This window comes from Equus przewalskii, chromosome 8 (genome assembly GCF_037783145.1).
Source record: "Equus przewalskii isolate Varuska chromosome 8, EquPr2, whole genome shotgun sequence".
Lineage (NCBI taxonomy): Eukaryota > Metazoa > Chordata > Mammalia > Perissodactyla > Equidae > Equus > Equus przewalskii.
Genome location: NC_091838.1, coordinates 58,119,520 through 58,141,970, shown reverse-complemented (window position 1 = coordinate 58,141,970; position 22,451 = coordinate 58,119,520). Strand labels below are relative to the sequence as shown.

General features: G+C 32.6%; 1 protein-coding gene across 7 annotated transcripts in view; it reads left to right on the top strand.

Moving 5' to 3' along the window:
* CSMD3 (CUB and Sushi multiple domains 3) overlaps positions 1-22,451 on the top strand; it is a 1,172,992-nt gene that overhangs the window by 877,835 nt on the left and 272,706 nt on the right. For all 7 annotated transcript variants that reach the window (XM_070630871.1, XM_070630869.1, XM_070630875.1 and 4 more), the window contains 3 exons: positions 4,904-5,095; positions 9,458-9,584; positions 12,006-12,208. In XM_070630871.1, the coding sequence (XP_070486972.1) occupies positions 4,904-5,095; positions 9,458-9,584; positions 12,006-12,208 (522 nt within the window). The remainder of the gene's footprint in view (positions 1-4,903; positions 5,096-9,457; positions 9,585-12,005; positions 12,209-22,451) is intronic.

The window sequence follows — 22,451 nt, the reverse complement described above, 5'->3', positions numbered from 1 at the left end:
AGTTTGTAGTTTCAAAGTTTGATATAGTTTGATTAGTGAAAAATAAGTGTGTATCCATTTTTTTACTAGTTTGGTTAGTGAGAGAAAAGGAATGCATAATTGTTCACCACTGTCTTCTTCTCTTTATTCCCATTGTATTCTTTATTATGTCTGAGTCAGAGGACTATCATAGCTGTTGTGTCTGATCATGAATTATTTCCTGCTTTTGAATTTTAAAGTGGCAAAGTTGACTGACTGCTTTATATGCATCATCATTTAAATATAAAGAATTCTAAAATAAGACTTTTTCTTGCAAGACCCATGGACTAAATGGAATTTAATATCCAAATATTAAATATGCTTCTTAAAGATTATTCTGCTAAATATTATGAATTAAATCCACCAAAGGGTTCCATAGAGATTAAAATAATCTAATCTTCACTTATCTCCTTGAAATGAGTGATGGTGGTCAAAGGTACAAACTTCCAGTTATGAAATAAATAGATAAGTCCTAGAGATGTAATGTACACCATGGTGACTATAGTTAATAATACCATATTGTATATTTGAAAATTGTAAGTGAGAATTGATCTTAAAACCTTTGTCTTAAACATCACAAGAGAAAAAATCATAACTCTATGTAGTGATGGATGTTAACTGGATTTATTGTAGTGATCATTTCACAATATATACAAATATTGAATCATTCTTGTACACCTGAAACTAATATAATGTTATATGTCAATTATATCTCAATTAAAAAAATGAAAAAGACCTTTTATTAATGTTTTTGGTTTCAAAAAGGGTATATTACTTTAATATATTTAGCTAACATCCTTTCTCAATTTTCTTAACAGCTTACTTCCCTTTTTATTTAGCAGTTTGAATGTTCTTACTTTTGGTATATAAAATTAACATATCTTCATTCACCATTAAATATTCTAAAATTTAACTTTAACAATAATAAATATATATTTACATTTTAACTGAATTTCAAAAAAATGAAGCATACATAGACTTTGTGATTTTGTTACATCAAAAATTCTACTAACATTTAAAAAGTGAGTATTAGAATGTCACTAATATATCTTAGCCATCTGCCTTATTGTATTATTGGTACTGTTTTGCTGACCAGATATGACATTACCCTTTGTGAATAGACAGTTGTTCATAAACAAGTTGAACAGAAATTATGTTGAGATAGGGATTCAATTATTTATCTTTCTGTAGGCCAAGGCAGAAGTTAAATAAGATTAGCAGATTTTGATTGAATCTTAAGGACAACATGAACTTTGAATCCCTACGCAATACATGCCCTATAGAAACACTTGCACATGTGCTAAAAGAGACAGAGAGATGTAACCTTTTCATAGCACCAAATAATTGGATACAGTGTAAACGCTCATCAGCTGGAGAATTTTGGAATTTGTGGAACACCACAAAGTAGTTATAACGAATAAAATGTGTGTGTGTGAGTGTGTATGCATAAATATAAAGGTAAAAACACAATGTTGGGCAATAAGTAAAGCCTTGGAAGAATTTTTTTAAGTAATTTTATAATTTATAAAATGTTTAATACTTTCAAAACATATTATGTGTTGTTCATAGACATATACATGTGGTAAAAATATAAAATATGTGTGAGAATAGTATGTTAAATCAGAATATTTGCTAGATCTCAGTAGGGAAATACCAGAAAGGGACTGAGGAGGGACACCAAAAGAGCTTTAACTTATTTTGCAATATTTATTTCTTAGTAATAATATTAATGTGAATGTGAATTAATTAATGTGAATTTAATCTGAAAACTAATCTGAATTAAAATTAATATTAATCTGAAGCAACTATCATACTAGAATATGATAGAACGAGATGTTGAGGTTATGTTATCCTTTGTAGTCTTTTGTAGGTTTCAAATTATAACTTTAAATTAGAAACAGTTAAAGAAATACTGTGTGGTGGCAGGAAAGGAATTAGATCTCAATGGAAGTTATTCAACAAGTCAAAAGAATTTAGGCAATGGGAATTTTCAGTTCATTTTTGCTCTAGAAATTTTCATTTCATCAGAGTGTCAAGTTTCACAAGGAATGGTGAATATTTATAGTATATGTGATTTTTCATACACATCTTTATTTAATTGTCAGTTTCAAATATTTGAGCTTTTCAGTGAAGACTGGCAGATGAATGTTTCCATAAAGATAAGACAGTTCTGAATATTTATGAATAAGCAACAATAATTCCACCAAATTGAAGAAAATTATGTTGTGCTTTGTAGAATATATTCTATTGTCCATGTGCATTTTCATCTACAATGCAAAGTATTATAACTTATCTTAATTTACAAAGAATATCTCCATTTTACCTCATCACCAGCAGTTGCCAATCACATTTACAGAACATTCAAGTTAAGGAAGGATGAATTTGTTAATAAACTGTGAAGAGAGAGCTTGATTTCCATTTTTATTTTGATAAATGATATACAGTAAAACTCAAAAGTGGCTGCATCTTGAATGATAAACTGAATATTATGGCTGGTAGAAGGAATGGGAACTTGCAATTTTTGAGCAGAAACACTTTAAATGTAGTCTTAAGTGTGCAGATCCATGCAAAATAATATGTTCTGAAAATTAAAAGTTACTGCTTCTGCTGTTTCTACTTCCATGTTTGAAAGACTGGCTTGCTTGACCGTGTATCCTTTACATCTCCTTATATATGTCACCATTTGAATCGACAACTTCTAGACTATGGTATGGCTCTGTTTCTGAAGCTGTTTGCATCTGCCTTATTTTAACATATTTTTACCCAAATGGGGCTGTCACAGATTGCTTCATACAGGAAATTCCTGAAGATTTTTTTTAATTGTCTCATAAATTTCAGTTTCTCATCAGCCTTACTTTAGTTTCTTTTTCAGTTGTCTCCTAGAGATATTTGCCTCCAAGAATCCACATTCATTCATGAACATTATTGAACATCTGCTATGTGCCAGGATTTATGCTGTCTAGGCATTGTGAGAAAGAGAAAAAAATGAAATAATTCCAGTCTGTAGGATAGCAAAGAAAAGAAGGAAATGATTGTAACTGAATTAAAATGTGTAGAATAATTGTGTCAGCTAACAGAAGAGGGAATGATTAAGATTCCCCAGAAGAGACTAGGAAGGGGTCCTTATGTTCTCAGAGAACTAACATATCCCTCAACATACAGAAATTGTACTGTAACTCAGTACTTCGAGCTATACAAGTTCTGATGATTTTATGTATGTTTTGATACTCCAAGAAGTCAATGATGTAAATTATTGACATCAGTAAGCTAATTCTGACAGTTTTGCTTTGTAGTTCAAATCTAGATTAATTTGGCTGAGGACCTGTGCCTGTAAGAGATGCAGATCTCTTTTTGATTATTACGTGATTCAAGGCACACATAAAATTTTTCTTTTTCTCTAATATTATTTGTCTTGAAATCACAGATTTCCCTCATTCATGAGGCTATCTAGAGTATTCTTTATAGTCCTTTAGTCTCAGAAACTACAACTGACATAATTTTGCACCTAATTCATTATAGCATTTATCTTACATTTATGTATTTTATAAAATACTAAAGACAATAGAACTCCACAGCTAGGGAACTTAGATTTTGATTGCTACTGTCATATTTGGTTTAAATTATGAAGCATCCTATTCCAGTTCTTTCAAAATCTTAACAACGAATTGTGCTAGGATTGTTAAATTTTATTATTCATCTTCATTAATTTTATTTTGAATGTGCACACAAGGTCTTCTGGATCTAGAGAAATTAATTATTATTATTTAACTAATATAATATTAACAATAATAACTGTATCAGCCCATGCTTTGACCCAGTCCTTACCTCTGTAGCAACATGATGAAAATCAGATGGAAAAATCTACACAAGTGGTCAGGGACAGGGATGAAGAAAAATGGACTTGCTTTGCTTAAGGCAGCTGTCTTCCTCTCCTCTCTCAAAAGGAGGGAGAAAAACTTTTGTTCCTTGGAGATGAGATGGAATAGATTCTGGGTTTTTATTCTAACCTTCGGAATGTAAATATATCTCTCCAAGGGCTGGATTATTCTCCTGTGTTTCCAGTTTTTATAATCTGTAACTTCCTGGGCCTCATTCTCCCTTGAAATGTAAAGACAAACCTCCTCCAGAGTTAGGTAAATCTCTCTGGAGTTCTACTCTTAGAGTTGTCAAAAAGCTTCTCAAGGGTTGCCCTTAGCCCAGGGTCCTAAGTTTCCAGTAAAATTAATGCAGAAAGCCCCAACTCTGCAGAAACACAAAAATATTTTCTCTATACTCCTAAATGACAAAAGGTAGGAAGCTCCTATTTTTTTTTTTTTTTCTATGAGAATTTTTGAGAGCAGTACATTTCCGGAGAAGGCAGAATATAAAAATTTAGAGTTCTTCAAGTTAATTATTATGTTATATTATCTCTTGATAAAGTATCTTTTAAACACGAGATTATTTTACTTTCTCCTAGGACTATAAAAGTTAGACAGTTTAAAGTTCTACTTCAGTGGACTTACTTGTTACTTGGACAATTCTGATTTCATATACTTTGTCTGAATGTTGAAATTTTGATGATATAGTCCTAGTAGTTATATTTATCAGAATCTATTATTTAGCTGTAAATTGCTTGAAGCAGGCAAGAAGGTTAGTACTATAACAAGCCATGATATAGTCATATAGACTATGCAGTATCATTGATAACTTTGAAAAATACAACAAATTTTAATTTTAAGAAAAAAGCACTTTATGGCTGTTGTATACTATCAAAATTAAATATGGCAAGAGTAATACAACTAGGAAAAAGTATGTAACCATATTAAAGTAATAGAAAGGGATTATTTGTGCAATTTTAAATCTTCCTGTTAAATTTGTCTTTAATGAACTTATATTCTTCTTACAGGTTTTGAACTTTCACATTGTGAGGATCCTGGCATTCCTCAGTTTGGATACAAGATCAGTGACCAAGGCCACTTTGCTGGTAGCACTATCATTTATGGATGCAATCCAGGCTACACTCTCCATGGAAGTAGCCTTCTCAAGTGCATGACAGGGGAGAGAAGGGCATGGGACTATCCTCTGCCTTCCTGTATTGGTAGGATATGCATTTAGATTTTCAGGAAATATTTCTATAGAAGTGTTATCAAAATATACTATACCTTTTTAAGTGATTCTATCTGTCCACACACAACTCAGACCTTAAATCAAGAAGTTAATGAATTCGTAGCTCAAATTTATCAGAGGGAAATTATAGAAAGTGAAGAGATCCTTTCATAATCTTATTGATGAGTACATTTTTTTGGTACAATATCAAGTCATTTTATTTCTCTTATCTTGACATAAAATTTAGTTCACTAAAAAATATGTTAAGACTCTTAATCATACATATTTATTGAATCACATTGACCAGATTTGTTTTAATATAAAAAATATTGCCTACCCTGCTCTTAAGGTGGATTAAAAAACAATAAACTATTCTCAATAACTTAAAAAGGCTTTCTTTATATATACACTTTTTCAAAAATCCAAGAAACTGCAATGCTTTTTTTTATGTGTATGTAGCATAATATAATTGACCAATTTCAATAAGAAGAGGCATGTGAAAGTCAGTGACATCAGATGTATTGCCTGCATGAACTAGAGAAGGATCATTTTCTCTCTTTTTTGCATAGCTAAAGTACTATTTTATTACTACCATCTTATAGATCAGTAATGAATGACTGGGTATGTGTGGGTGGGAGGGTAGATAGAAAAGTGTTGATAAAGACCTCTTCTTTTTTTTTGTTCTCCAAAGACCAAATAAATAGGTGCCAGCTTGGAATACCAGGACAACAAAAGAAAACAACAATTTAAGAAAACGCTAACTCCTCAGTAGGGAACAGACATACAGTGATTCTTTAGTCATTCTTATTTCTTGTTGGCATTTATGGAGGCACAAATCCATTCTGTATAGGCCCATATGGATAAAATTGACCTGAATCCTTTTTTTAAACAATTTTATTAAGGTATAATTGTTACGCAAAAGACTGCATATATTTAATGTATGTAATTTGATAAGTTGGCAGACCTGCACCTTTTGAGACAAATTGTGATCTTTGTTAATTGATATGGTTGGTGTAGGAATCTCCACAAATCTTCCTAGAATACAAATCAAAAAAATGAAATTCTTGTCTAGAGGCGTTACAACTAATTGCACAGTCTTTTTGATGCCATGAGGCCTCTATTGGTTTATTAAAACATTGATTCACATAGAAAGCAAACATGTTTTTATCTAACCAAAATGCAATCATAGTTCTTTCTTTACAAATGGAATCTGAATTTTGGATAGATTATGAGAGTAATATCTGAAATAATAATGAGCCTAAGTTGACAAGGCTTGGGATTCTGGAATATGACCAACAGTCAGCCCACTGGCGTTGGTTATGAGAAAAATGTAGCACTGATTAATTCTCTCTGAGATTGTATTGTTTGATGTGAATAAGAAATATATTCAGAAAATCATTAAGGGTTATAATAGCACAGAACTATAAACTTGTGAATACTAATTTGCCATGTTGTTCTTAAAGTAAAAATCACAAAACAAATACATTAAAAACTATATATTTTCTATATGTATTGAACCAAGATGAAGACATTCTTCATTTTTTGGAAACATTTTATGCAAATAGAAGAACATTTGGTCTGGGATCAGAAGAAGATTTTAATTATGTTTACAGCAGATCAGTGCACTTTATATTTACAAATGTCCCAAGTCAAAACATAGTGACTTGATACTGCTAAAGATTTCAGGAGAAGGGTAGACTTTTGTTTTTCAACAATGGATGATCAGGCATAACAGCTGAAAACAATTGGACACATGGTGTGTCGTGCTGATGATTTCCGTGATAACGGAAGATGAAATTCTATCTTAGATGGTGTTCTCTACTGTCCACAATTGTTAGCTTTACCATCTGGCCTAGGATCATAATTTTATGTGCTCATTAACCTTAAATACCTATTTGGCCATATTTTTCCCTCTCTCAAATAAGAAACTTTTTTCTTAATTATATGATTATTTCTAAGTAGTTATGTTTCTGAAGCTGGTCAAACAGAAATTAATTTTTGAAGCACCAGAGCTGGAAGGATTTAACCTGTATACCTTCTTAAAGCACTATTTCATTTTTATTCTGGAAACATAAGTCTTCTGTCCGAATAGGAACTCCAGTGCTATGGTCTATCACACTGGCTCATTTGAAGTCAAAGTGCCAAGTAATATTTGTAGCAAAGAAATATGGAGAAAAAAGAGCTATGTTTAAATTCAAGATAGAACATAGTGCACAAACTTCCAGTTTGACCTGCAACTAATTAAAAATTAATCTGGAGGAATGAAGTATCCAATTTGCTCTCATAGTAAATGTGTGCAAATAATAGTGATAAATCATAAGAAATGATGAAAAGTGAATTAATATAGTTACATAGTTCAGTTGTCCGACAAATTTTTTGTTAAAAAAATGAGAAAAACCACAATAAGTGATGGTGACATCTGAGATAATGATGTCTTCTTATTTACTTTAAAAATGACAAGTTTGTTATTATTAAATTAAATTAATGTTACAATACAAAATAAAATTGCTTTGTCGCCTACTGGTGTGTATCAGTTGGGTCTTCTAGAGAAGCAGAATCAATAGAAGATCTAGATCTTTTTCTTTTTTTCTTTTTTTGCTGAGGAAGATTTGCCCTGAGCTAACATCCACTACCAATCTTCCTCTTTTTGTATGTGAGCTGCTACCACAGCACGGCCACTGACAGACAGTGGTGTAGGTCCACACCCAGGAGCCAAATCCAGGCCGCCAAAGCAGAGTGTGCTGAACTTAACCATTAGGCCACCAGGGCTGACCTGAAGATCGAGATCGAGATCTAGATCTATCTGTCTCTCTCTCTCTCTCTATCCATCTATCTAAACAGATTTATTTATTTTAGGGAATTGACTCAAGCAGGTTTGGGGGCTGAAAAGTCCAAAATCCATAGGGAAGTTCAAAAGGCTGGAAACTAAGGCGTGAGTTGATGCTACAGTCTTGAGGGAGAATTTCTTCTTTTCTAGAAAACTCAGTTTTTGCTCATAAGGCCTTCCAGTTGATTGAATGAGGGCCACCCATGTTATCCAAGGTATCTCCTTTCCTTCTTAAAGTCCACTGATTGTAGATGTTAATCACATCTATAAAATACTTTCATGGGAATGCCTAGATTAGTGTTTGATTAAATAACTGGGTACTATAGTCCAGCCAAATTGACACATAAAACTAACCATCCCAGTGTGGTGAAATAGAACATCTAAAATCTTTGAAACAAATTTACCTATATGAATAGAGCCTACAAATTTGAACCATTGGATTCTGTTGTTATTAGGTCTCTTCCAAATGCTAGAACTTTCTGTCTTTGACCTTCTTTACTCTAATAATAAAAACAAAACAAAACAAAAAAACCCAAGAAGCTTAATTCAGTCATTGAATTTGAGCAAGATAGAAACAGTGCAGAGAACAAAAAAGTAAATGTAGGAGACTCTTCAAATATTTAAGCAAAAAGTAAAATGTTTATGGTTTGGTTTTTGGTAAGGGGATAATCTGGAGAATTTTCAAATGTATAATGTGCTACACAGTGTTCTCCTTGTTTCTAGGGTTTAGAGATGTAGAACTAACTAAAACATTTGGTTTTTCTTTTCTCCAGTACAGAGTTTTTTCTAGAACATCTGCTTACTGAAGTAGAATCACTCCAGACATACCAATATATGAAATAGTATTAAAATGAAGAGGGAATCCCCCTCAAAATGAAAGTTTAGTTATATTGTATGACAATAATTACATTTTTAATTTGATAAATTTTATTAAAATTAGAGACCACATGAAATCAAAACCAAACTAGATTTAACTGCAGTAAGAAATCTAATAAAAATGCCACTTTGACTTTTGGGAGGTTAAAAGTGAAAGACTTTAGAGTGATTTAAAAAAGAATAAAAGGACAATGAAATTTAGAAGGCCTGAGGGACCTCAGCAAAGATTGGTTTTTCTCAGAGGTGGGGTAGCAAGATAATGAATTATTTAGCCTGCAAACAACCAGCAGTCAGCAACTTGCCATCTGTTTCACCTTTTAAAATTATCATTATTTAACAATACCTCTTAAAATGTTTGGAAGCCTAAGCTCAGAGTTTTTGAATGTGTCCTTTTTTAATTCCCTAATTTGGTTTATTTTATTATCATTTATGTCATCTAACTTGAGGCTCTATTGTTTTATTGTACAATGTATTCTTGCTTCAATTAATACCTTAATCTGAGAAAACATGTACAAATGTATACTTTCAAGAAAAGAAGTAATCAATCCTTATTTTCCTTAAGGTGAAAAAATATATACTCTTGAGAAATTTGTAGATTGTTTGAAAAGATTGGCATTAAATTGTGACAGATTTTTTATTCTTTTTTATTAGCTGAATGTGGAGGTCGTTTTAAAGGAGAATCATCAGGAAGAATCTTGTCTCCTGGTTACCCCTTTCCGTACGACAATAATCTGCGCTGCATGTGGATGATTGAGGTAGATCCAGGAAACATTGTCAGGTAAACGGGTTTCATTTTCTCAAAATTACTGGGGAATCTGAATTTCCTAATCAGCTCCCATATATATTATCAAACAATATCCAGATTTTTCAATATCTTTTAGCCTTGGCAAGGTAAAATTTGGTTTTCATCTGTTTGAAATATGAAAAAAGTATTCATAAGCATGATTTATTGATTTATGGGCCACAGAGGTCACTGATATAATCCTTTAGAGGGAAGCTTTTCCTACTTATAGGAGGGTACAGAGGTTGAGAATTTTTACTGCTTTTTGGGGACTTCTACTCTTGATGACTCAAGATGGAGAGTCCACTGTTTTGGTAGGCATACAAAGTTGTGCAGGTAGCTATCATAAATTCAGCCTTACGAACATTTAAAAGAAATAAGACTAGAAGGGGACTCAGTAACGACTGCCTGTCTTGCCTGGTTTAGGCACATTTCTGGAGCATCTGCTCCCTGCCTCTTTAACCATATTTGATTTTTCTTTCCTGCTGAGTTAGGTTAGATGGCTCACAATTCTTCACATTGATGTGTCTTAGATGAGGACAGAACCATCTCGTCCTAAATCAACAACAGTCAGGTTTCCGAGGCCACCATGTACTTTCAGCCCTAGTTTAACTATTCTGGTTATGGCTGGGGATGGATTAATAAATGAACAAATCCTCCTTGACATATGAGCTACTTAGTGTGTCATCTCTCACAAAATAAGGGCTTTGAATTTAGCAGTTGCTGCTTTATATAAATGCAATTTCAGACAGGCTTCTAGGGGTGAAGATGGTTATAGGAAACAAGTATTGCCCTCCAAATGACACACTGAAAGGTGTAGTCCATGCATTGGTGGATGTGAACAATATGTTGCTTTCGCAAGGGGATTTGCAGAACTCCAGACGGCAACTTCACCGATTCTCAGACCATTTTTCTTTAGTATAGATCACGCATCGTCTGATTTAAATATTAGAATTAGTCGACTTGAAAAGATTAATTTCAACAGGATTCTGGGATTTTTAAAAATTAAAGAACAATATTTGATAGCAAATTACAACCCAAATTTAAATCTGTGAGAAGTCACGTATCAGACATGAATGTGATATGTATAGAAAGCATTGAACATTTTGATATAATTGGATTTCTAGTTTGGGGCACTAGTACAAAAAATATTGTTATCACACAGAAAGGGTGTTCTCTGCCCAATGTGCATAAAAAGCCAATGGTTACACCACTGGCTTTTGAGAACAGAAAAGGTTTCACTGTGAGGTCAACCAGCAAGAAGACAGGTGGCAAAGCTCTCAAATCTATCTCCCCGATTCAGGATTTGGGTCAAAAGTTAAGAGTTTGGGGGGAACAGACTGGTATGTGGAAGTGCTGGCAGGGCAGGTTTTGACTGGAGGGCTTTAAACATTTATGGCAAGGTGTGGAAGGGGCTTTGACACCTGATCTTCCTAGACAGCGGGCCCCTATCTTCTGACGAGAGTCCAACTTTGAACTTCCGGTCATGTCCTGGTCCTTTTGATTCTGGGGTGGGAAAATCTCTGGTTCCAGGTGTTATTTCAGGTCAAGATATTCTCCACTGTGCATGCTCTAGCCACATGACTTGCATTTTTTTTTTTTTGCTTTCCCCTGAAAAACAGCTTTAACTTTCTGTTGATAAGATGTGGTCAGTTTTAACTTGACCTCAAGGTCCTACAGTTACAGTATCAGATACTAATTCTGTCTAGATTAGTCATAAAGCACAGTAGATTTAACATGAAACAGTTTTTGCGCATTTGTTTGGGGGAAGGTAGACATTATTTGTTAAATTCAGGAAATTCTCTTTTACTCCTAGATTAGTGGATAAGATTATGATGTTGAAGTTTTCAAAAATGATTTTTCTGTATACATTGGAATGTTCATGTGACTTTTGTTATATTTGTCATTGTGATAAAATGTATTGATGGTTTTTCGAATGTGAACTATTCTTGCATTCCTGGAATAAACTTCATTTGATTCTGATAAAACAAACAAAAAAACTTGAAACAGCGGCAAATGTGTATGTTACAGAGTCAGATAGCTTGAGTTCAAATCATGACTCTGCCCCCTTTTGGGAAATTTTATTCACTCTATCTAAACTCCATTTGCCACGTTTGTAAAATTGAGATAAAAATTGTTTTTGCTTCACTGGGTCATTTTAACAAACAAAGAAAATGTTTATAATGCATCTTGCACAGTGCCTGACATGTACAAGATCCTCTAGAAGTGTCACCTGCTGTTGAGGCAGTTAAAATTCATGAACGCTAAAAAGGATATATATCCGAAATTCCTGTAATTTGCAAAGGTAGAATAAAAGGAATATATAACAAAAGCAAAGATGCATATTTATTATATTCTTTATTTAAAACTCAACTCATGTTTAGAATAATCAAACAGAGATGTACAATTTTCCCACAGCCTGCAGTTTCTTGCTTTTGATACGGAAGCGTCACATGATATACTCCGTGTTTGGGATGGTCCACCAGAAAATGAGATGCTATTAAAGGAAATTAGTGGATCTCTTATTCCTGAAGGAATCCATAGCACTCTCAACATAGTAACCATCCAGTTTGACACGGATTTTTATATCAGCAAATCTGGATTTGCAATTCAGTTTTCAAGTGAGTTACTATTTTATTTCTTAAATGCAAAATAAGAATGTTATTAACTTGTTCTGTTAACTTTACTGCTCAAAATTTTAGTCATCTTAAATATTCTTATTTTTAGTCTGCCTATTCATCAGCAGTTAAGGTAAAATATACTTGAAAAAATGCAATTAACTTTGAATTAATCATTAATAAATTGTTGAGACCTCCTCTCCAGTTGTTAAGACAATTTTCCTTAAAGCAGAGGTGGTATTAAAATAATTGGGTGAATGAATAATTACATTGCAAAAGCTTGTAATCTGGATTTACTATAAAAGTGTATATTTTAAAATGTGGAACTTTTGTAGATAAGAAAGGAAATGAATACATGCCATTATGAAAAAAGTAACCCCAAATTTTTACTAATTTTATTTTTTTCTGTTAAAGATCTTAATTATATATTCACAGACATCTTTGACAGATATTTTAGATCTACTTTTATTAAAGATTTCCTATAAAAATGAAATGTCATTCACTGTAAGTAATTACCAGTGTTCAAGACTTGTTTTTTATTTTTTTTTCCTTTTAAGGCACTGCTAAATGGCCAAAAAATGTTGTTTTGTAAAAGGGATTTTGGTTTAATGGCTGGAGAAACTGAATGAAAACAAAAATTTTAATTGTCCTGTTTTTACTTTTATTACTTTTTAATGTGTGTATTGAAATGTCAATACACACATTAAATACACATTATCTCTTTGAGAAGATTATCTAATGGATCTTCTAACTGTATAGTCCTAGGAAATTAGGAAGAATAGGAAAAAGTCCTATTAACAGAAACCTATCCAGATTTCCAAGATCATCTATGAAAAGAGTGCAAACCATTATTCTTCAACTGTGCCTGAATTCAAGTACTGGCTCCTTCCTAATGGCTGACTTTGGGCACCTGACCTCATCATTGAGGCTGTTTTCTAATTCACAGAGGAATAATAATGCTCATCTCATAAATAGGTTATTAGGATGTAACATGGTCACATGTGAACAGTTCTTGGTATTGAATGTATAGGGAGTCCCAGCGAACTGTTATCCTTATATGAGTAAATGTAAAATTGAAATCCTTTGAAAATAACAGAAAAAACATGAAGAACTTTTGAAATGACTGTCAACAAAATATATCTTTTTAGGTAAACAACTGGTTGATACAATTAAACAATTAACTTGGCCTTTTTGTTCATGGAACACAGTTGTTTGGAATAAGTGACTGACATAATGAATTGTTTTGTATTGTATAAACCAAGCTCACGTGGGAGCGAAGTGTAAGTCAGCAGAGCAGAGTCAATATCTGTAAATTTGCACTTTAAATATGTCTTTTGAGAAAAGGAAAAAAAAAGGAAATGAAAAATAGGAAAATGATCAGGTAATTGATGAACGTAATGGCATCTAATTCTGAAACACCAATTAACATTCTTCATATTTATTTCTATTTTCTTCTGTTTATTTCTCTTTTTTTGAAGTTAGGAACAATTTGTCAGAGACTTCCTCGTGGCTGCCATTTGATTTTAGTTCTTTCTCATGATAGTTTGAGAACTAACAGTTCTCCTTTTCTTTACCTTAAATTAGTGACATATAATATTTTACACTTAAATGGTTATTGTAATTAAATATCTCCATATAGTTATGTGAAAAGGTACTTCATGATAGTGTTTGTAAATGTAAAGTGCAACTGCTTAATAGAAAAAGCTGTTTTATGTTTATTTCCGGGAATTTTTAATGCAGATTTGTCTGAGAAATTAGCAATGTATTTTTATATTTATTCTATTTGTAGGGCATATTACAGTTATAGAAGCAATGTGTATCACACCTGAGCTTTAATAAAATCTGCCTTCAAAATATTCTTTCAAGGTATAGAAATTTGTACTACTGATCTGAGATTAGAAACCCACTCATTGAAATAAAATTACTTTGAAGGTTAATATATTGTGAATAGCATCAGTTAGTGCAAATTAGTCTCTTGGTTGGAAATCTTGTGTATTTATGCTTACACAGCTTTCCAAGTGTCCAGATTTCAAGTGCAAAAAATATTCTTTTCATGAGTGATATCCTACTTGGTGCCAAGAACCATGTTAAATGCTTTATATACATGATCTCATTTAATCCTCACAAAAGCCATATGAGATATGTTGTGGCATACCCATTTCCCAAATAAACACACTGAGGTTCTGAAAGTGAGTTAATTTGGTCAAGGTCATAGTGCTAGCAGATCTCTAGTGCTGTGACTCAAATCCACATGCGTCTAAAAGGAGCTTAACATGGTGCCTGGTGCACTTGTTACTATATTATGCTAGCATTATGATTTAGATACATGTAATTAATATGCTAGAAGAAATAGAAAGCTTTCAGTTGCATGCTATAAGTTACAATGAAATTCTCCAATTTAATCAGCTTGTTTTCCTGATTATGCTCCTAAGTACCATATCTAAGGTCATGCTTTCAAAAAGCAGGTGATTTAAACAAATGAAGCAGTGAAGAGGGATGAGGGAAAGCTGGAGAGCATGCATGCCCATTTGAAAGGGTCGTTTGTCCCCTATGGCCCTAGTCATTTTACCTCTAAGACAACAGGCTAATTTTAAAGTGGAACTTGAAATAAGAAGTTTAGTGTAAAATCAGCTAATTTTCAAAGAAAACAACTAATCTTAAAGAGAATGTTAATGGACTATAGGCCAATAAACCACTACTTTAGGCCAAATTTGGGGCTTGCAGGTCAGAGTTTGCCATTTCAGTGCCTTACCTAAATTCCTCTTTCTTAGATCAATCTACCTCGTGTTACCCATTCATTCATTTGTTCATTCTGGGAGAGTCCACTAAGGACCAGATATTAAGCACGTTTATCTCCAATTATTTCTCAAATGCACCTTCCATTTCACTCAGGCAAATTTTCTTATGTTCATAAATAAATACGTGCACACACACACACACATCACACACCCCTCCTGACTGCTTTCTGTCTCTAAACCTTCTTTCTCACCTTAAATGTTTTTCTGCTCCCTTTTGCTTCTCTTGCTCATTCTTCCAGACTCAGAACCAGGACATCACTTTATAAAACATTTCTGACTTCTATATAAAACATTTTGAAATGTTTATAAAACATTTTCTCAACTCTCTTTATAAAACATATTCATGCTCTAAGCACCAGCTGTATTTTTTCTCATATATAGATGAGAATAAATGATTTATCAATTCATTGTTCTGGAGACATTTTAATTATGTGCTCTTTACACCCCAGATATATTGTGAGTAACCTTGTCTTCCTAAATGTCTATAAAGAACAAACTTTCTGTTTAGGATGATCATATAGTTTGTTGTTCAAATCTAAGATAATTTTTGAAAGTAAAAGGGGCACTATTAAAAATTAACCTGGACAATAAGCATAAACTAGGACACTTGTACCCAAATCAGGATGTATCATCGTTTTAATTGTCAGAATTTTATTCTGTCTTCATCTCCCCCACCACTACAATACCCATTCCTCTTTTGAGCAAATAGCTATTGTTTATTGAGTGTCAAATAATAAACAATAATAATAATAATAAAAATGAGTCAGGCAATAGTACCAAAACAGTCTTCAGCAATGAAATGCAACCAGTGAAACCTGTTTCACTGAACTTGGTGCAAAGCAAATTTAACTGAAATGTAGGTCACCTACCAGCTTCATAAGCATCATCAAGCCATATCAGCAGCCTCATGCCTTCTATTTCATGATCTATTCATTCTTTCTAGAGTCTGTCGCTTTACCTCTTGGTGTTATAGCCTGCAAGACACTTTTGCCTAATCAGAGCTGCTTAAGTGTGACATTACTGTCTTGTGCTGTCCTATATGCTGTCCTTAATTCTCCTCAGTCAGCCTCTATATCCCCTGCTTAAATTTGTAATCTGCCTGTATCATCCCAGTTTGGTTCCATCGGGAGGACATCTTTGGTTATCATGCTGTCGTTTGCCCACAGAATAGTTGATTTTCACAGAGCAATTTCTATGCTCTTCTCTCTTTGACCTCTCTGTTAAGAATCTGCACCTGCTGGTAATACAAAATACCAAAGCTCATAGCTTATACTGTTAAAAATTCTCAAGGAAATGGATCCCTTAGCCATGAGAAGTTGAAGTCTCCCAGCCTCAAACGACTGCATGGTGCCCCTGCCTTTGTTCCCATTCTCATTATTACTGCCTGCACTGCTCTAACAGTTGACTAGCCATTCACTTCATTATCCCTCCAGCCAGACTTTCCTCCACATTTCCACCTGACTGATGATTTTAAAATACAAATCAGACATCACTCCTCTGTTTAAAATTCTTTAATAGCCACACAGTCACAAGTTCAAAACTTTGGAATGACATTTAAAGCCTCCACAATTTGAACCCAAACTACCTGCCAGTTTTATCTGTCACTATTCACTTACACATATTTTGTCATCTAACTACACTATCCTAAAAGGACAATATCCTTACACATTTCTGCTTCTTTTTCAAACTCTCTCCCATATTCCTGGAAGACTTATGTCCACATTCGAAGTCTATAAATTCTTAGTAATTTTCCAAGGCCCAGGTCAAATGATACTTCTAGTACTGATGAACTCCTAGGCAGAATCAGTCACTTCCACATCTGCCCTGCCCTGGCACTATGTGCATATTATATTAGAATGGCCATATATACTAGTTTGCCCAGGACAGTCCTGGTTTATGCTTGTTGGCCTGGCATCCTGACTAATTTGACATTTGGCTTTTCTTTTCTTTTCTTTTTTGTTTAACGAAGTATCATTATTAATAGCTCTGTTAAAATAGCCAAGACATATTTATTAGATCTCTACTTTGTAATTGACATCATCTAGCAGTGTGTGAGATATGTTCACAGTGCTCAGAGTATTTGTAACACATGGTTAAATTTGAAAGACAAATCCTGATAGACCATCTCTATTTCCCAGTCTTTTCCAGATCCCAACTAATTCAGTTTCCTTTCAAGGGCACCATATAAGGCACTTGTAGATATAGTGAAGTATTCTCAGATATGAGCACCTAACCCATTCTGATCTTGGATGTTAGTGGAAGAAGCATTTGATACTGTTGCCATGCCAGCTATTTTGTATTATGGCAAGTTATGTCATAGTTTGTGCTGTGGTTTGAAAGATATGTAAAGCTGTCAGGCCATGAGTTGGCAGTATTACGGGGAAATATGTGCTTTTGAAATATGCACAGAAGTGGAGGCTCAGCAGATGCACTTTAGAGCTATAGAATATAGTCTGAATGATCTTGCCATGAGTGTATTTATTTATGTTATCAGGTAAATTCACAACTCTTTATTTTATCATAGAAATAATTTTTAAATTATTTTACAATAGACATTTATGGCAGTAATGGAATTTTAAAAACTGCATGTTTATTGAAAAAGTGCGTACTGAATATTCATTTCTTAAGAAAGCTGGTTCCACCCAGATGTCCAAAAGGACAGCTACAGGGGGCTGTCAGGAAGAGCCCAAGGAGAGATAAACAAAGATATCAGACAAACTTTTCCTTGCAAAAGTTGAAACTTACTCCAAAAAGATAGCAGGAAAGAATCTAGAATAGTTTTTTTAATTACTATTTGTAAATCAAAATATTTTAGTACATCTGGAAACACATTCTTAAAAAAGCAGGGAGTCCTGCTGATTTCATTTCAATAAAACATATTTAGATAAGTGATAAAAAAAGTTTAGAGGGAAAATTATGTGCTGATTGGTTATTTTTCTATGTAACCAAAAAATTAGTATAATATTAAATTAAGTGAGATTTTGTTGCCTTGTGTATCATGTTAACTTTCTATAGGGTATGGAGGGGGAATTTTATGTTCTAAAACATGAAACAATTAAATGGTAATTTGAAGTCACATTAATGTATTAACTGCATCTTCTTCACATTTTCTTGATTATTTTAAAGTGCCTATCTTCTATAGCCATGTTCCTTTTAGTGGAATAATTTCCTAAATAAAAGTGCTCCCTGGTATTGGATTTATCCCTGGCACCATAAATCATTGGTAGTAATAGGCTAGTTTTTCTTAATAACTTATTACCCTAATGTGAAAGATGGGATATTTTGATTGAGAATGTAGAGTGTATGATGTTAAAACTTGAGATGTTGAGACTTTAGACCTAATAGTATATTAATATTTTAAGATATAGATACTTGGTATTCTTGTTTTATGAACAAATTGCCTACAAATTTTAAGATGATAAATCATTGGAATAGCTGTTTGGATTGACTACATGATTTTTAGATGTTTAGTATTTGTATATTAAGGATTATGCAAAAATTACTCATAATGTCTGCTAATCATCAAAAAACTCCAAAAACCACATCTTTTTGACATGCTAATCATCAAAAAACCCAATAACATCTCAATTAAAAATAAACAAAAAAGGTGATGAAAATGCAACTTGCACACAATATATGTTAACATACTTGGGAACATAGTGGTGTCATTGACTATGCAAAAACCAGAAGACGTTAATCTGTTAAAAAATGTGTGGCTTTTCATTAAGAGCAAATGAAAACTCTGCTAAACTAATTTCTTCATTCCATATTCTAAATTCTTTTCCGTATGTGTGAAGTGTTAATATGGCAACTTCTTTAGCAGAAGAACTTCACAAATAGTTAAATGATTCCAATTTCATATCAGTCACCTCCAATAGAGAATCAATGACATCAAACACCTATAATATTTTAATTCCAACCAAAGTTTCATTTTTTACATCCATTTCATGACACGAAGTATGATCTTTGGAAATTCATTGTATCAAAGACGAACCATCTGTTACTATAAAATCATTAAATTTAAAATTTTAATAATTTTATATTTACTCAGACTTGTTTTATAGTCCAGCATATAGTTTTCTAAACGTACCACGTACATTTGCAAAGAATGTGAACTTGCAATTGTTGGGTTCTATAAATACCAATTAGGTACAATTGGTTGATAGGTTGTATTTGAAGTGTTCTAAGGCATTACTGGGCTTTTGTCTACTTTTTTTTTTAATCAACTGATGAAACAGAAGTGTTGAAATGCCCAACTGCAATTTTGGATTTGTTTCTATTTTCTTTCTGTCCTATTATGTTTTTGATTTATATATTATGAAGATCTGTTATTAGGTGCGTACATTTGAGATGCTGTGTTCTCTTAATAAGTTGACTCTTTCATTAGTATGAGACCCCCCTCTCTTTTCTCTAGTAATTTTCCTTGTCTTAAAGTTTACATTGTCTGATATGAATAGCTTATGATTAGTATTTGCATGGTATACCATTTAGCATCATTTTAACTTATTAATGTCTTTATATTTAAAGTAAGTTTCTACTTTAAATAACACATGGTTGAGATAGCATCTAGTTGAGTCTTGATATTTTATATAGTCTGAAAATCTCTATCTTTTAAATGTAGTGTTTTAAACCATTAGGCTATTTATATTTAATATAATTGTTCATATGATCAAGTTTGTCTATCATATTGTTATTTATTTTTTATTGGACCCATCTATGCAATGTTACTTTTTTTCCATCATCATTGTTTCTTCTTCTGTTAACTGCTTACCTATACAATTTTGAGGGGCACTTTAATATTTATAGCATGCATCTTTGACTTATCAAAACCTACAATCAAATTATATTACACCACCTCAGATATAATGCAAGAACATTACAGTAGTGTATTTCCATCCCCTGCTTCTTTCCTTCAGGCTATTGTTTTCATTTATCTCACTTCTCTATATGTTAACACCAAAATACATTTTTTAAACTTTAAGCAGGCAGTTATTTTTTAATCTTTTTTAACAAAGATCAAATAAAATTTTTAAAAATTTTTTTTATCAAATTATAGTTGACATACAATATTGTATTAGTTTCATGTGTGCAACATAGTGATTCAACATTTATTTGCATTACAAAATGATCACCCTGATAAGACTAGTTATCGTCTATCAGTCAAAGTTATTCAGTATTGTTGAATATATTGCCTATGTTGTACATTGTATCCCCATGACTGACTTCTTTATTTTATGACTGAAGGTTTGTACCTCCTATCCCTTTCACCTGTTTTGCTCTTCCCCCCACCCCTCTCTGCTCTAGCAACAACCAATTACGTCTCTGTATCTATGAGTCTATTTCTGTTTTGTTTTATTTGTTCGTTTGTTTTGGGTTTTTTTAGATTCCACATTTAAGTGAAATCATAGAATATTATTCTTTGTCTGGCTTATTTCACTTGGCATAATAACCTCTAGATCCATCCATGTTGTCACAAATGAGAGGATTTCATTCTTTTTTATGGCTGAGTGCTATTCTATTGCATATATATGTATAACACTTATTCTTTATCCATTCATCTACCAATGAACACTTAGGTTGCATTGTATCTTTGCTATTGCAAATAATGCTGCAGTGAATATAGGGTGCATATATCTTTTTGAATTAGTGTTTTCATTTTCTTCAGATAAATACCCAGAAATGGTATTGCTGGATTGTATGATAGTTCTGTTTTTAAGTTTTTGAGGAACCTCCATACTGTTTTCCATGCTGGTTGTGTCAATTTACATTTCCACTCATAGTGCATGAGGGTTCCATTTTCTCCACATCCTCACCAACACTTGCTATTTGTTGTCCTTTTTATAATAGCCGCTCTGACAGGTGTGAAATGATATTTCATTGTGGTTTTTATTTGCATTTCCCTAATGATTAGTGATGCTGAGTACCTTTCCGTGTACCTGTTGGCCATCTGTATGTCTTCTTTGGAAAAATGCCTATCAGGTCTTCTGTCCATTTTTTAATCAGGTTATTTGTTTTGTTGATAATGAATTGTATGCCTTTTTATGTATTTTCAATATTAACCCCTTATCAGATATAGTTTGCAAATATAGTCTCCCATTAAGTAGATTGTCTTTTTGTTTTGTTGATGGTTTTATTCACTGTACAAAAACTTTTTAATTTGATGTAATCTCCTTTGTTTATTTTTATTTTTGCTGCTTTTGCCTGAGGAGACATATTAAAAAAGATTGAATTTTTAATATTAAAGACAAAGTTATTTGTTTTGTGAAAAAATAGATAAATTTTGGTTAAACACAACTTCATGATAAAAATACAGTTCTTATAAAATTAAGAAACAGAAATGCACTTAGAATTGACTGTAAATACATACAATTCATAACTGAAGCCAAGCAAATTCTACCATCACAATAAAAATGTTATGAAATTTACAAATATTTTTATATACAATGAAATAAGTGAATTTCATTTTTTATGTGAAAGGCAGAATAATGCTGATTCAAAAAATAAATAAACTTTAGTATATCAGTAGTACTTTCTCTTTTTGCTGCTCCTTGTCATTCAGACCTACAAAGATTTGTATCTCTGAAGTACTCTTTTGCATAATCAACTTAAATGCCCTACTATGGTGTTGAATGTTTTTGAAAATAAACCTTTAAGTTTGTTTGCTTTACATTAGAAGTAGTTGAAAATCTTTAATCAAGATATTCAGTTATTGGAGTGCTAAAGATCTTTACCCTTTGAAATTTTTGGTGAATTGCAGTTATTGAAAACAAAGGTTGGAAATAGGAAGATATTTAGATGTTATCTCTATAAAAGTGTGAAACTTCAAACATGGTACAAAATTAAAATTTAAAACTATTGTGCTTTAGTGTGACTTGACTTGTGGGAAGAAAAGATCTTTTGATGAAATTATTATTATTATTAATTTTTTTTGTGAGGAAGATTGGCCCTGAGCTAACATCTGTTGCCAATCTCCCTCTTTTTGCTTGAGGAAGATTGTCACTGAGCTAACATCTGTGCCAGTCTTCCTCTATTTTGTATGTGGGATGCTGCCACAGCATGGCTTGATGAGTGGTGTGTAGGTACGCACCCAAGATCCAAACCCAAAAACCCCAGGCCACTGAAGCAGAGCGTTCGAACTTAACCACTATGCCATGGGGCCTGCCCCCGAAAAGTTCTTATTTTTAATAGGATTAAATTTGTATTTTATATTAGAATGGAATAAAATTGAGAATACATGCAATTATACAGCTTCTAAGTGAAATATTCCAGAAAATTGTAATTTAAGAAACTTTCTTGATAACTTATAAAAATCTGTCAAAGAAATATATTCTGAAAAGAAGTAAAAATTCGGTGTCTATGAAAATATTTGAGCTGAAATGTTTGCACAATGTTGTATGAAAAAAATCAAATTGAAACTTTCCTCCATTTTAAAGAATTAGCCCTAAGCT